At 32.6% G+C, this 17,497-nt stretch overlaps 3 protein-coding genes across 3 annotated transcripts; all 3 read right to left on the bottom strand.

Annotated features, from left to right (window-relative positions):
• Positions 1 to 441: 441 nt before the first annotated feature.
• Positions 442 to 1,452, bottom strand: EAE98_005119 (uncharacterized protein; the record flags this gene model as incomplete). The annotated part of the gene is made up of 3 exons (XM_038952740.1): positions 442 to 937; positions 987 to 1,276; positions 1,330 to 1,452. The coding sequence occupies 3 exons, from the start codon at positions 1,450 to 1,452 to the stop codon at positions 442 to 444; spliced, it is 909 nt and encodes a 302-aa protein (XP_038810582.1).
• A 9,175-nt stretch (positions 1,453 to 10,627) lies between these two features.
• Positions 10,628 to 12,734, bottom strand: EAE98_005118 (uncharacterized protein; the record flags this gene model as incomplete). Its single annotated transcript, XM_038952739.1, has 3 exons — positions 10,628 to 11,280; positions 11,473 to 12,426; positions 12,641 to 12,734. The coding sequence occupies 3 exons, from the start codon at positions 12,732 to 12,734 to the stop codon at positions 10,628 to 10,630; spliced, it is 1,701 nt and encodes a 566-aa protein (XP_038810581.1).
• An 855-nt stretch (positions 12,735 to 13,589) lies between these two features.
• On the bottom strand, positions 13,590 to 17,465 carry EAE98_005117 (uncharacterized protein; the record flags this gene model as incomplete). The annotated part of the gene is made up of 1 exon (XM_038952738.1): positions 13,590 to 17,465. One exon carries the CDS (start codon positions 17,463 to 17,465, stop codon positions 13,590 to 13,592), a length of 3,876 nt encoding a protein of 1,291 aa, XP_038810580.1.
• Positions 17,466 to 17,497: the final 32 nt, after the last annotated feature.

Below are 17,497 nucleotides of genomic sequence, written 5' to 3'. Positions count from 1 at the left end.
TCGTCGCTCGTGAAATCCAGAGCCACGAAGGATGACTGCAAGGTACCCCGCACACGGAATCGCCCACCAATCCATGTGCTGTACATAATTGATATTGATCAGCTACGCCAATCACATTAGATCTTTTCAATGCTTGTGATGGGTTTCTGGCAAGTATTACGAAACGAAGCCTCGCTATGATGCGCAAATTAAAATGGGAAGTAGAGGTAGAATTGACGAGTATTAATGAAGTATTATACAATCTGCAATCTCTGAAATATTCTTTCGATTAATGTAGACACGAGGAATACCTAGGTAGGTAGTATAAGTTCAGGCACCAACGAACCCCTAAAGTGATCAAACCAAACGCCAAATAAAGTACAGACACTAAGCAAGCCAGAATTCATGATCCTCCAAAGTCCAAAGTAGTACAAAAGCCACTATGGTATCAAGTCCTTAGATTTATTGGAACGAGACCTTGCCGTATTTATCCTCGACAGGTCTTTCATCGCCAAAGCAGAAGTAGCCTCGAGAACTTGGGGTCTTCGTATCTACACCTCCTTCACTTGCCCATTGCTTCTCCATTTCTTCTCTATGCTTACTCTTTGGCTTTCCATCTCTAATGCGAACCTTCTCGAAGAATACATAAGAAGCATAGTATGTAGAACTGGTATTTCCAGCACTCGGTCCCTTTTTACCTAAGAATTCATTCAAGACTTTGGATTGGATTTTCTTCTCCTCGGGGTAGGTCTTTGCAATTTCACGGAGAAAAGCAGCTTGTGTCACACCGGGTTCGCGAAGGAACGCACGTATCTTCTTGCGAACTTCATCGCAGGTATCATAGATAGGGACAGAGACCGTGGATTCTCCATCGAGCTTAATGGCGGAAACATCAAACTTCTTCACTTCTTCGGCTTTGCTGACCTTTGGCTTTTTGGGAGGCTTGACACCTTGTAGTCTGTTTTTCTATTAGTCACAAGACTGATACGAGAATCTGAGTGACTTACTCTCGTTTTTTGAAGAAAATAAACGCGTTCAAGTAAACATTGCTCTGATCTCCCTTGAATTTGCCACTTTGGCCCATGAATGCACCGTAACTTCTGCTATTGGTGCCAATCTTTTTCTGAAATTCAGTGACTTTCATCTCGCCGCTCTCGAGAAAGGTGCGAATTTTGCGACGAATTTGATCACAATTCTGATCAACGATGTGAAGTCTCTCATCATCACTATCGATTTCTGGTAGATCTTGTGCTTCTTCAACTTCGGAAGCTTTGCGTTTGTTATCCGCAGCTGGTTTCTAGTTGTAGCGTTAGATTATGGATAAGGAGAAAGAGTAAGAGACATGATTACAGATGCAGGGGTTTTGACTGGAACCTTGTCTTTTGACTTTGGAGGGGGAAGGATTGGAGCTGGGGGCGTTCTAATGTTGCTGTCTGCAACATTCAAAGGTTGCTTTTCTGCTGTAGCACTCATGATTAACCCTGATTGATAGTGATATTCCTCGTGAGGGCGTTTAAAATAGGTTGATTATCGATGTTATTGAGCAAAGAGGACAGGAACTAAAAGGATAAGATAAGGAGAGGGTGAGAGAGATGACGTTGTAAAACGCGAACGCGTAAATATGGTCATGTGATCACAACACAAATAGACCAAGCGTTCAACCACGATCTCCTCCTCTCAATTCACATGATCACCAAATGACCTCTATCTCGTAGCTGAACTATTTTAATACCCTTTCCCTGTGAAGAGACATTGAACTTCTAAGGGTTCGTTCGGATCGATTTTTTATTTTATTAATGAAATCTCTAATAATAATAAAATGGTAAGGGATTGGAAATATTGATATTTGAATGAAGCTAATATATTTGGAGTAATATTGGAATATATAAGGTTGAGTTGAAAATGAATTGAAAATAAAGAAAATAATACTTTTTTTTAAATATATTGGTTTAACTAGATCTCAAAAGTTGTTATTAACTACTGTATAAGAAAAGTTGAGAAAATTTGTTATATTTGTTACTTTAATATTATTAGATTCAATATTTTATTAGCTCAAATATTGTATTCGTTTCAAAATATTTCGAAATATTTCAGTCATATATTAGATCTAATATAGTTTAATATATATTAAGCTCAATATTGTGTTTGGTAAATTGTTACGGAATTCACCGTATAGTATAACCTTACAAGCACTAATCCTGGTACTCCTTTGGAGTACTCACTCCTATAATTACTAATACTATTTCATTTATTTCATTTGTGTATTCTATATATTTAATTAGGTGAATACCTTGTTCGATTAGAGTATATAAAGCAGATATGATTATTAGGATTATACTTTAAATCAATCTAGTTTATTATTATTCTATATATTTATTCCTAAATCAAAAGTGATTATTAGATATAGCTATTACTTTTATGATAGTTATAAGTCTAGTTAGCATTTATACTATACTCTTATTATATATATATATTTTTTGATTATTTTGATTTATATATGCTTTTTTTTATATCTTTTTATAATCTTGTTATATCAAAATCCAATTCCTTAAAAGTTATCTGACTTATTATTTGTAGATATTAATCAAAATGGTTTTTAAATCTACAACATCTCTATATATCGAAAAGTATCTGAAAGGATATTAAATCATTTGATTTCAAATCTATTTTGATTACTTTAATCAGTTTTAAAGAATCCTTAAAAGATAGAAAAACTCTTTACCAGTTAATCCTTATTTACAATAAAGATTAGCTTATCAAGAATCTATCTGAATTTATTATAATTATCGATCTTATAAGAAAATATAATTTAAATAATTAAATAAAATATCTTTCTAATTTTAATATTTATAAATAATTTTAATAGAAAGATTCAGAAGGAAATATTAAAATAACTTTATTATTATTTTCTAAAAAGTCAATACTTAAGTCTGTAAGGTTTAAAATAACCACTTTCCAAAATATCTTAATCGAGCACTTTATATTTCAAGGAGAATATCAATATTAAAAAGATAAGTATAATATTATTTATAAATTGTATTAGAATATTTATAAATGAATTATAGAAATAATAAATACATTTTATTTTATAAAATTCATTTTTGAAAACAATAATGCTAAAGCCTTATTATTCAAAACAATTATTCAAAAGCTATAGAATAAGCTTACATTTATTATAATAACTATAAAATCTGTTATTATTTAAGAATATTGAAATATTCTTTAACAAGTAATTATAAATCGAACTAATCTAATTAAGTAGTATAATAAATGGATCAGAGTTTATATAACCACAAAATCGTATTATATTGAAGTAAAAGATGATTTAGCAATTATTAATTTCCTATAAGCTGTAAGAGTATATATACTTTCTATTTAGATAAATATTATATTTATTCAAATTGAAATTAATAATCAATTCGGAATTTCTAATTATTTTTTAAAATAATTTGAAAATATTTTTAGTAGTTTAATTTATTAGGACTTTTTAGCTTTCAAAGGTAAAGATATATTCTCAACCATCAACTTTAAATCTAAATAGAACTCTAATAATTCATAAAGAAAGCAAAACAATACTTAAAAAAGAGACTTCAAAAAGGCAAATAGTCGATACAAATATTCTTGTAAATTAAAATCTGATTGGAAGAATGAAAAAATGAATAGGAGTTATTATTCTAAAATATATTAAATAATAAAGTTTGTATTTATCGGGAAATATAATTTCTAAAATCTGATTTTATTAATAGAAAAGGAATATAATAATATATAAGAAAGGATTAAGGATAATTAATAATTGAATATATATAAAATCTGAAAACAAAAAGAATAAATCAATTCAAAAGGTAGTGATTTTCAATTTTATAATTTATAAGATCCTGGATTAAGAATAATTATCTATCTTATTCAAAGTTTTACTAATTATAGGATTTATATTATTACTTCTGATTTATTTTATCAACTTTTTAATAATATTATATTTGATAATGGTAATATAATGTATTTTATTAATAATATCGATTTTCTGGATAAATACAAATATATACCTTTATTAATATCAGATTATATTGAGGTAGGAATATCAAAAATATAGGTTATAAAATAAAGCATTTGTATAATTAAGAATATCCTTTAAAGACCTTAAGATTTAAAAGATAATCTGGTTTTTTCTAATATTATATATATTCCTAGATTTTATATCAATATTATTTTGGAAATAAAGCTTTTAGATATTGGAATATGATTTTTAAGAATGGATTTTATATTATAAAAGAATAATTTTGAGAATAGTTATATTGTTATTTATTATATTTATAAAAATAATCTTTTATTTCTAGAATACAAATTACTTTCCTTTTATTTAATCAATCTAAATATAATATTTGTAAATCCAAACCTTCTGATATATTCTATACTTAATTTCAATATCAAAAGACTATTTTGCTAATCAAGAAATCTATTTAAATCTCGAGAGGATTCTATATAATTCTGATATAAGTGATTAGAATGTTTGGATAAAAAAGCTTTTGAATATTTTGTTTTCTTAATAAGGAATATAAAGATTAAAAAACTTTTTAGAATTGAATATATTAATTACTTATATATATATATAAAGCAAATAATATTATAAGCTTTTAGTAAATCCTGATTATTATGTTTTTTTTATAAAATATAATGGGATTTATTCGATTTTCTATATATATATAGAAGTATTCTAGCTTCTAGTTATCAAAAATATATTTAGTAGGAAGATTTTTAGTTTTTTATTATATTAAAAAACTTATTTTGAAATACTCAATATAATTCAGAATTTCTTTATTTGAGTATTCAGAAAGTATAGTTTCTTAGTAATCTATATTAAGCAGAATAATGATATTTCAGTTATTAATATTATGAGAAACACTATATTCGAAAATTAAATCAAAATTGAAGATATAGAATTTGAGTTATCTTTATTAAATATATATAAATCAAATAATGAATCAAAACGAATAGGATAAGAAATAATTATTAAATAAATCAAAATACGGATTTCTATAGGTATATCTAATCTTTTATAGGTTGAAGTAGTATAAGTTGCTATTTATTTATATAATATTAGTTCTTTCAAAGTTTAATTATTCAAATCCCTAAATGAGGTATTGGATATTTGATTTTAGGAATATTTATAATTATCTGTTTTAGTGGTTGCGGATTATTTAATTATTAATCTTTATTCAAACTAGAGTAGAATATATCGATATGAGTGTAGAGTATACTTTCTGAATAAAAAAAAAGAATTAGATATAAATAAGAGAATTTATAAGACTAACCCTAAAGCAAATATTAGATATCTCATTGAATATATATTAGATTCCCTAATCTATTGTATTTAGATATCCAAATTTAAGCAGATTATTGTTATTCGAAATATTACTTTTGTTACGTAAGCGGACACAATAATAGTTGTAAGCTTTACCACTACGCCACGCACGCAATCTGTCCAAAAGGCACAGTATCAGGGATCGAGTCCTGATAGCTTACTACTGTATATATACCCTGTAACAACTTTCTTTGAAGAAAGGATATATAAAATAAATTAATTAAACAAAACTATCAATATATACACAGATCAAAAGCTATAGCAATTTATATTAATTCTCGATATTTAATAAATAATCGATATTAATAATATAATTATTAATCAAAAGGATAATATAATGACTTTTTTATATACTACTACTAATTCTATTAATATTATTATATATACTTCAGATATATCTCAATATAAACAAGACTCAGGAATATTTTTAGAAAATGGAAATTTATATAGGAATACCAAAAGTAGTAGTATATATAAGATTTTGTATTTTGAAGAAATCTTAAAGATAAAAAATTGAATTCAAGAATGAATAACTATTATTAATCAGTTATAGGAGTTTATAAGTTCTGCTTTGATATTAAGCAATTATAATAATCAATCTGAAAATATAGAATATAAGTATATTAGTAATACTACTCAAATTATATATGAGGAGTACGAGAATAATTCAGACATTTATTCTATTAATATTATGGATGCTTATATTGTAGAGGAAATAATATTACTAGAAAGATTACCTTTTTTGATATATATAATTAATTAATTCAAAAAAGATAAAATTCTATTTCTTTTTAATCAAAAATCCAAAAGATAAAGAATTATAAGGATCGAAATCCCTTGTTTAACTCTCAATTTATCTAAATATTAATCTTTTATTTTTAATAATATAATTTCTAATATCAATATATCTATAGATTATTATTATTAAATCTGATAATAAAAGAGATTATAAAACAATTCTTTTATAAATAATTATATATTTATAGATATTCTTATTATAAATTTATTACTAAAAAATAATTCCCATATTAAAGATTTTCATTCAACATTTTGGTTTAATTATTCAAATATAGATATATAGGGGAATATTTATTCATTTATTATTATATACAGTATAATCGCCTCCACTATACAAACAAAACCAAGCCCTTCTAATATACCTGAAAAAGAAGCCTTAAAGGAATTATTCAATCTATATCTATCAGGATTATTCAAATTACTTTAGTACTATTATCAATTTAAGAATTACTTTTTAGGAAAATAGTTTAAGTACAAATATGAGATTGAAATTAATAATCTGAAAAATCGCAAAATATAGTATAAAATCAATATATAAAATATATTAATTACCTTAATACTATTGTAATAAATATTTATATATAAATATAATAAATAGAGATTCTTAATATAATATTAAGCTAAATTAATTGTTTGTAGTGATCTTTAAGTGAAGAATATAATCGAATCAATTTATATTATAATATTAACTAGGAGATTATTTAGGATTGTAATAATATTAATAGCAAAATATAATCTAGAAATAAAGCAATTTGATATTATTAATATATTTATTAATATTTATAAAAATCTATTAAATATACCTATAATTTATTATTTATCAAATAAATTTAAGAAATCAAATAAATATATAGTTTTTAATTATATATTATATAATCTTCAAGATTCCCTTATATTATAATTCAAAGATTTTAATAAGATATTTAAAAATCTAGGTTTAAACCAATACAAAAAGGAATTCTATCTTTTTACAAATCCAAATCAAACTATTTTAATACTATTCTTTATAAATAATATACAGATTATATATCACTAAAAGAATATATCAATAGTTAATGGTATTATTTCTAATATTAAGATTATCTATAAACTAAAAGATCTAGATGATATAGAGTAGTTTTTGAATATCCGAATTATTTATAATCAAAAAATAAGAAAACTTTAATTAGTATATAATATTTATATTAAGAAGATTGTAAAGAAGTTTAATCTCAATAATAGTAATATATGTATATTTCTACCAATAATGGAATTTATAAAATATAATAAAACTACAACTATTATATTTATATAAATCTATCAAGAAAAGGTAGAATTAATATTATATATTGCAATCACAATTAGAATAAATATTACATTCACAGCTTTACAATTCAATCATTTTTTAATTAATCTATCTCTGAATTATATAAAAATAATTAATTATTATATATAATATCTCTGGAATATGAGATATTATTTAATTGGATATAGTCAAAAATAGATTCTACAGCTTTTATTCTTTTTAAATATCTTATTTACTGATAATAAGGAATTACAAAGATTATTTTAAGATTTTGTAATTTTATTATTCAATAAATTAATAATATGAAAAGCTTCAAGGTAAGATATAATTACTATATCTACTATCAAAGCCGAATTACTTAGTATTAAATATATATCGAAAGAAATACTAATTATACTATAATTCCTTAAGGAAATCAATCTTGTAATTAAATAATTAGTTATGATTTTTTATAATAATTAATAAATAATTAGATTAATAATAGAAAAAAACAAAAGGATTATTATTAAATTGAAATATATTAATATATAGAATATATAGCTATATTAAGAATATTTAAAAAGAAGTTTTCATTTTATATATTTATTTATAATAGAGATAATAATAAATAGATTAATTAAAAACTTATTATAATAAAAATTCAATTATTTTATATCTCTTCTAAATCTATAAAATATGAGCGTTAGGATTAACAAGATCAAATAAAAACTTTTTCTTTTAGTATATACTTTCTTTTAGTATATTCAAAATCGAAATTTATCAAATTAATTTGTTTTCTCTTATTAATTAGCTTATTATTAGAATTAATTATATTATTTTTGTTAACAGTATTATATTCATTATCAAAATCATTATTATTATTAATATTAAATATTACCTTATTTTTACTTTTTGAAATAAAATGAGCAAATTGTAATTGAGTTTTTAAACTTGCTATAGAGATATATACTTTGATTTTTGTATATTTAATTATAAGGGATTTAAAAATAAGAAAAGATCTCTGTTTTTTAATTAAAAAGAAAGATAATAATTTTGATAAAAAAAGTAGATAGATAGATGATTATAATAATTGAATAAAAGAAAAAGATATAATTTGTATTGATAATAAAAGAGAATTAAGATTAATAAACTTACTATTCTCTTTAATTATTATTAATATAACTATTATTATAATACAAACCGATTTCTAATTTGAAATAATTCTTTAAAAAGTATATCAGTAGATTATAATAATATAAAAAGATCAGAATATACTTTTCCAAAAAGTATTACAAATTTAGAATTACAAAGTTCTAATAACCAAATAATTAAAGGTTTCAAATACACTGAGAAAGGTATATAAGTATATATAATATACTTCCAGTATCAAAGAGAAAAAGTATTTCTTTATTTAAAATACTTATCATATTCCTCATAATAATTAGAGAAAAAAGAATAAATATATTTTATATAGGGAATAAAGTTTTGTATACCTTTATTCTTAAAATTATATTTAAAACCTTTCTATTTGTATTTATTATAAGCTTTACAAGTAAATATCTAAAGCTTACTTAATCTAAATATAAAAATAGATTTATTTAAAAAAAAAGGGGTTTTTAATAAAGAATTCTTATTATTGAAAGGAAAATTGAAAAAATAATATTTGGTTGTATTATTAATAAAAGGATTATTGTATTTTACAGAAGTAATCATTATATAATATTTGTTTGCTTTAGTTTAATGATTATGAATAGTTTTAATCTTCTTTAAAAAGTTATTATCAGGATTTTATTGAAATTTATTAAAAGAAGACTTTATTCGCGAAATCTTTTTATCAAAAGATGATTTAATCTTAACTGAAGATAATAATTGAATAGAAGTATATTAAGCATTAGATTTATTAGATTGAATATTACCTTTCAATATATTATATAAAAAGGCGATTATATATCGACTAAAAATATTAACGGAATTAAAGGATTCTTTGATAAAAAAAAGATATATTTAAAGAATATATCGAACTATCAAATATAAAGATTAAAAAAAAGGAATTGTTTTCCTTTTATAATCATTTTGATCCATTATACCCCCCAAAATCCATCGATTTCTATTTAATTCTATTACCATTATAAAAGCATCGCATATACAAATCAATTAAATCAATTAATATAAATACTTAGCTAATTATAATTAATATAACTCAAGCCTCATAATATATATCAATTTAAAGAATTAATTTCTTTACTCCAATATTATTACTTTTTTATAGATTGCCTAGATTAACAATATAACTCACTTTTTTCTTTTATAAAAAACTCTGTATATTTATATACCTTATATTCCTTTGTTTAATGAATAAATCTGCCCAATAGATAAATTTGCAGCAATTATTCGAATAAAACGCTCACCAACATTTATATTACTTACTTTCTAAGAATTTTTTGTTTGTTTACTATACAGATCATTTGGTATAATCGTTAAAACATTTAGCAATCTAGGAGATATATTATAGAATTCATTATATAGTATAATCTTACAAGCATTAATTCCGATACTTCTTCAGAATACTCATTTCTATAATTATTAATACTATTTTATTTATTTTATTTGTATACTTTATATATCTAATTAAATAAATATCTTGTCTGATTAGAGTATATAAAGTAGGTATGATTATTAGGATTATATCTTAAGTCAATCTAGTTTATTATTATTCTACATATCTATTCTTAGATCAAAAGTGACCATTAGATATAGCTATTACCTCCGTGATATAAATACTATATTGAGCTAATGTATTAGTCTAATGTCGAAAAACAGATCGATCCGAACGAGCCCTAAATCGAAGATTGGAGCTACAGCTTGATGAAGCTTTTCGACGAAGTATTCGAAGAAGAGCAGCAAGTTTGACCCTTCTTCAATGGAATCTTCACGCTTAGCATTCGAGGCACACGCTTCCACTCACCCATCAAAAACAAAGATTTATGTTAAAAGCCTCCCACAAAATTTCAGATCCCATTGCATTGCTACACGAATTTTCTTGAAATACGCGTTTGTCAGATTGGGAGTAAACTTTTGGAGACATAGAGAACTCCACTTGCTTCACAAACAACCCAAGGATATATTAAGCTACGATCGTAATACTGCCAACTGTTCAGGCTACGCTCTAACCTCACATCTCTCTTCCCTTTCCATCTGGAATTCCCTCACCAATGCCCAAACCCCCACTACAATTCATCCTTCACATCCTTCTTAGGGCCCCCCTTTACAACCCTCTCACAAACCGCCGGAGTCCCAACATCCATCCGGTAATTACACTTCTCCATCTCCACAACCTTCCAAATCTCATCTTTCTCAGCACAAGCCAACACAACAGTCGTGGCCCTGTTCGGTCCATTCCAACAATGTTGCCCATTCTCATATACCAAAGTGGTTCTAACTCCCTTACCAAGACCCTTACCCTCGGCATCAACTTCCTCGTCAACTTCTATTTTGTCAAATCGGACAAAGTTACCCATGCCAGTGTTTCCGCCACCCTTTTTGGACTTTTGTGACGTCTTTTCCATCCAGCAGAGTTCGTAGTCGTATTCACCCGAATCTTTGGATACACAGGAGCCTTTGAGAGCGCGGAAAATATCATCTACACCATAGTCTTTCTCAAGGTCGGATTTGAGATTAGAAAGGGTGTTCTGTTTGGAACCAACATCATCGCTGACAGCTTGATAAGCATTTCTCGCATCTTGGACAGATTTAGATTCGGAGCCAGAATTGGCATTATCAGCCAGAACACCATTTTCAATGAGGATGATACGGAGATCGGTGACCTTTTGGTGAACCCAGGTACGGATGGATTCTGGGAGGTATTCTTCGAATTTGTAAACTATTTTGTGTTAGTGATGATATGAACGATAGATAAAAATTCTTCCAATATAATGCTCCGCTGGTCCGTCGGGGGAAATTGCCATGGAGACCGACTGGCGGAAATAACCACCACCTTCAACTGCAGCAAGTTGTGGGTGTTTAGGGGCTCACTTCAAATGAAGGAGTGGAGGAAGGGTCAAAGATAACTTACGAGCATCAACATCGCTCTCCTCCTCATCGTTCTCCCAGGTCTCCCATTCAATCCCATCATTCTCAGCTTTAGCCGTCTCATCCACAGCAGCATCTTGACTTTCAGTATCTTCTGCTTCACTAGCATCCTTAGTAGCAGCATAATCCTCCCAAGCTTTGACTGCTCTCTTGACACCTTCGTCGTTGAAGTTAGGGTTACGCTCCTCCTTAAATCTTGCCAAAATTCCTTCCAGCTCGTTGACCTTATTCTGCAAAGCCACTTTCTTTGCTTGAACACCCGTCAAAGCATCTCTCAGTTCCGCAACTCGAGTTTTAGCCATTAATGCCAAAATTGAGACCTTGCTGGTCTTCCCCTCTGAGGTCTTGACAACCTTGCCTCTCTCCTTCCTCTCCACCTCCTCATATTTTTGTTTGAGCTCCTCTTCTTTTTTCTCCAATTGACTAATCTCCAGTTCCGTCCTGCCAATACTCATCTGCACATCTGCTCTCAGCCTCTGCGCTTCATGGACCAATTCATCCCTCTTCTTGTTGGCCTTGAGTTGTGCCTTCGTCCTAATATCATCTAATCTCCTCCACTCCTTTCCAATCTCTGCACATTTATCCGCACATTTTGTTCCGCCAACATTCTCCCACTCATCACTCCCATCACAGCACAACTCATAATCGCAGACTCCATCATTTACATATGTAAAAGGAACATAAGTTGGTATATGACCCTTGTTCTTGCAGTAATATCCTGGCAAGGCTAAACTTGTGTTGTGTGGACTTGAACCAGTGGTGCCTTGTAATGGTTGAGGAGGGGAGAGTTTGGATAGATAAGTACAGGCACTCGTGCCTGGCTCGTCACTTCCATCTGGACAATCGCAGTAATCATCGTTTACTTTGGAGATTTCGATTGAAATGGAGGGGTTTGAAAGACATGTGAATTTGTCTGTTGATTTGTAGAATTTCGCAACTATGTAGCAAGAAGTAAGATATTAGCTATTGGGCTTCCTGATGGAATTGTAACCTTTCCAGATAGACTACCTCCAACAGTAGTCTCCAGATGGCCAGCGAAACGGCATCTTAATTAGGGGATTTGCTTATTCAGTTGCTAGAAACGAAGACCGATGCTCAAATTCGCCATTACTTCGCTGCGCCAGACTCTCATATTTCATTTGTTTACTTACATTCAGGACCAACACCTCTTGGTCTCGAAGCTTCAGCCGCAAGGACTGAAGTAGAAATCGTGCTTAGAAGCACTAATGCTTTTGCTGCCACCATTCTCTCACAATTTCGAGACTCAGTAGGTAGGCAAGTTGTATTCTATGAAGGACAATATATAAAGCAATTGTTGAATTTATTGAACTATGACATTTAGAATAGGTAATCGAGATAAGCTTGAGTTCAAGCTGTTTGTGGGGTACAATGTAAAGATGCCAGCTTGCCAACTTAGCGAACAGACCTTCCATGTAACCTCAAACCTGAACCAATATTCACGTCCGACTAGTGATCCAATCAATTGATCAAGTCAAAGTCAAAGTTGCACAATACTATCCCGAAAAGAGTGTTTGTTATCATCGAAACTTATAGGTTTGTGTTCAATAATTGATGTTCTCACCTCCGTATGATTACACAAAAAGTAATCTTAATCTCCATGATAGTGGGCAGGTATGTATCACAGTTTCATAATGAGTCCCAAGTAATTGTGAATGTTTTTTCAATTGTTTTCCTATGAATTCTGATGACGGCTCGAATGCGTACTGCATGAGCTCTATCCTCATTCGATACCGGTTCACCTACAGACCACCCAACCCACCATACCCGGCCAGCTCACTAAATATCCATCAATCCCATACCTAACAACCCAGTCCTGCTGCGCCATTCAGTTATCCCAATATGCTACATATTTCCTCCCTCCAATTTCATCGTCCCGCCTCCCCGTTGACATTGTTTTCCAAATTTTGGTATGAAACAAAGAGACACATAGTCGAATTCCTTCTTTGCCGTTTCAAAAACTCCAATATGCCGCTGTCCTATTTTGTTGCCGCGAGGCAGATGTACAAAGAAAACAGTTCATGTAAAACATTAAGATCGAAAAAGTAGGAATTAACATGGCTTGTTACCATGATATCGCAATTAGAACATACTTCCATCCTGGACTGGTGTCGGTCCTCTGACACCTCCAAGTCCGGGGGAAAAATCTGGCATAGCCGGACTTGGCGCATTATAAGCCTTTTCCCTCGCCTTAACATTGAGATTGCCTCCCTCGCTAGAACTTTTTCTTAATCTTTGCTTGTGTTTATCCCTGGGTGTTGCCTCTTCATCAGAGAAGGTGCTCATTTCTTCGTTACTCTGCGAAGACAATGGAATCTCATTTTTCTCAAGGTATTCTGAAGGGTCCTTTTTTCCCATAATCGCATCAAACATAGCTCTCGTCTGTCTTCTTCTTGGATTGACTGCTGGAATAGGTGGGGCAGTACTATTTTGAAGGCTCGATCCAGATGGAAGGTTGATTGTTGAGATACGAGAAGTGGATGATATGAAAGTTGGTTCCGAGATTTCGGACTTGGTAACTGACTTCTTGCGAGCAGCTATACGGCTATTTGCCTGAGAAGTTGTTGGAGTCGCTGATCTTGACCCAATTGGTGATGGGTCAGCTAGAGAAGGTGTAGAATTTACTGAGAAAGGGGTGACAGGTGATGGTCTAGGTGAGAGACCAATTTCTAATGCATCACCAGTCTGGAGAGCGTGCATGCTCTGTGGATCAAAGTAACTCGAGGGCTGTGGTTTGCTGTTAGTCCTGGGTCTCGAGGTCATCGCTGGGGATGGAAGTGGGGATGGGCGACCGGAAACACCAGGTGACAAACTTGGAGATGAACCAAGAGATAAACCGGACACGGTAGGTTTGAGCATGAGGCGAGCATTTTGAAGATCCTCAACGACCCCTTGACTCGACGTGCCCGTTCCCTCGGCCATTGCTTTAGCTAAATCATCCTTGTATCTACCATTGCGACTTCTAGATCGGCCAGAGGCATCAGAACCTGAACGATCACGAGAAGTACGGGATGGAGGTCGTGACCCGGAATGATTCGTACCTATACTACCCTTGCTCTCCCTGTTTGCATTTCGTTGGGAATGGGTTACTGGTGGGGGCTTTCTCTCTCTACTTTGAGCTCTTTGACGTAGTGCCAGATTACCAGACACATCATTCATTCCCTGCATTAGTCTTGACTCAAAAGGATGCACTTGTCGAGGGTCACTAGGTCTTGGATTGGACCAATTAATCTCATTGAAATTGCCGTCGCCTTTCTGTTGATGTCTCATGGCTATTTGATGCTCACGATCGTGTTGAGCGTCTCTCCGAGCTTGTCGAAAGGCCTTCATCTGAGGAGGTGTTGAAGAAGTAGCGACATTTCGAAGCATCTCCTCTTCTTCCTCCTTCCATGAGCTGTCGTCAATTCTTTGCTTTGGTGGTTGGGGAGGACTGTTTTGTACGACTGGGCTGCTGCCTATTCCGAACATCTTCATGGCTTTGGATTGACCAGCAGCTTCTTTCTGCTTCATTGCCAACGCACCAAGGCTAGCCTTAGTTTTCAGCAGTACAGCAGATCCTGGAGTAGGCGAAGCAACCTGACGCTCAGGCTGGCGCTCAGGCTCAAGCACTAGGCTTTTCAGATTTTCCTGAACCTGCCTTCGGCGTTGAGCAAGTTCATTTTTGAACTCTTGACGCTCCTGTTGGGTGGCTGAACTTCCATTCCTGTTGTGACGTGTTTCCATCTCCCTCTCCCATGCAGCCTTTGGTGGAGATCCAGGATCGGCATCCGAATCCGTTGATTTTACCACAAGAGGTGCTGGAACAGCGCTGTTTACTTTAGCCAAAGGGCTTACTGGGGTTTCATCCCAGTCATTAATGTCCCATGGATTTCCTCTCTCATTATAGTCGCGAGACGGCTCTTCAACAGGATCAGAATATGGATGTTCATTGAATCCCGATGAAGTTATCCCATATATGGATGAGCTGTCACTGTCAGATCGCAAATGTGAACGGACCATTCCGCTCAAGCCAGGAAGCGTTGGAGAGTCTGCTGGAGATTCAGGCAGTCTTTCGCCATCATCAGGTGGTGTAGTTTTAATCTCCAGGGTTCTTGGGGGGCTACTTGGGGGCGCAGGTAGTGGTTGTTGTGGACCTCTAGGTGCTGCGGTAGGTGGCTGGTAGGCTGGATGTTGAGATTCATCGGGTCGTGGTGTCATCAGTGGATCATTGTGATTACGGTACTTCAGATTTGGGAAGCTACGAGGCTGGGGTAGTCCCCATGGTCGACTCATCAGTCCTCCCTTGGTAGGAAATTCAGATCTAGTAGGAGATGCTACGGAGCGAGTAATTGGAGAACCCATGAATGGTGCTGAAACGGTTTCGCTCCCTGGAATTATAATTCGTTGTTGTTTTGGTGATTGTGGCTCGGGAGCGCGGTCTTTAGGGGGGAAATGTCTTTGATTAGAATGGCTTTCTTGCGTTGCACTAGAGTCGGTTCGAACTCGTGAACCAGGTTGTTGTCGTGGAACGAAGGGTCCCGGAGGGGAATGCTTTCTTGGTGGCGGTGTCTCTCTTCCGTTCTTCATGTGAGCCAGATTTCTATTCTCATGATGCTGTTGACCAGACTTAGGGTGCGCACTGCCAATCATCATAGCCTTAACGCGGTCATTGACTTGTGATGGTGGTGGAGCCTCATCATTTTCGCTGACTGGAGGACTCAAAGGAGGGTTCGAAAATCCATATTGTGATTTTGGCTCCACTCCCAGATGGGCGGACTTAATCGTTGGGCCGAAATCAAAGCCACTGATTGGAGACGGAAGATTATGATTAGGTGGTGGGCTTGCAGCACGTAAATTAGGCATGCTACCTTTGGCAAGTACAGGCTTGCGGTCCCACTTATCAGGTGCATTAAAGGAGGTAGCTGACGTTGGTGAATGCATTGTCAGCGGAGGTGTTTGAGCACCCATACCACGTTGTCTGGTCAAGGTGTCTATTCTGTTCATGGTTGAGTGCTGTTGGTCATGCACATGTTGGTCCAGCCCAGTTTCGTACAGTCGGCGCATTTTGGTTGCCGACCTTTCCATTCCAGAATTTGTTACAGAGCCTCCGGCTGAAACTGGTGTGTGAGATCCACTCAAAGATGGTGTACGCTGTGAAGTAATAGATGTTGCTGCTGTAGAAATCCTTGTGTTCACCGGCCCAGAAGAAGTGGTAGATGATGTCTCTCTATTACGATTGTATCCGACAAGTGGTGGTGAGCCTGCTCTCGAGTGCTCTGTTGTGGATACATCTGCGTTATCCTCATCGTCGTTTCGCTCCTCCCATTGTTGTTCTCTTTCCTTTTCCCTCAATTTCTGGAAAGCTGATTGACTAACGTCGCTTTCATACAATACGCGACCCCCAAGGCCAGCCCCATCGGCGGAACTCTTCGATCCTGATGGAATTTTATAAATCTTTTGACGACCACCGAAGAGTACATTGCCCTCGCCTGGCTTTGGTCGACTCATAATGCTACCAGTGTGTAGGGATTCATCATCCGTACCATAGCCATCTGCGACCGAATCGGCCCTAGAAAAGGAAAATGGTGGTCGAACGGATCCATGTATTGAAGAAACCTCTGCGATATCAGAAAGACCGTGTCCTTGAAATCCGAAGTCAATCAATTTCGAAGCTCGCTTGGGAAATAACACACTGTCATCACTGGCTTTACCGATTTTTGAAGTTGGGTCGTCTTGTTCTCGTAACATGGAAAAGCGAGCCGATAATCCATTCATCAACAGACTTGTTCGAAAGTCGTCCGACGATGGCAAAGCATTCTCAAGGTCCAATTCCAACTTTGGTTCCGGTTCTTCCTTCTTCTTCCCAAGTCTAAAAGTTTTTGATGGTTTGACAGCCAATGTGTGCTCGGTATCGCTGGACCCTCGACCTACTCCTTCTGCTGCGTCCTTGGCATCCTTCTTCTTACGGGATCGAAACATGATGCTCGGTGTTTCGCACTGTGATTTACAAC

This window comes from Botrytis deweyae, assembly GCF_014898535.1.
Source record: "Botrytis deweyae strain B1 chromosome Unknown BDEW_010, whole genome shotgun sequence".
NCBI classification, from domain to species: Eukaryota; Fungi; Ascomycota; class Leotiomycetes; order Helotiales; family Sclerotiniaceae; genus Botrytis; species Botrytis deweyae.
Note: the sequence above shows the minus strand (reverse complement) of the source record. Positions and strands in the feature narration are given on the sequence as shown.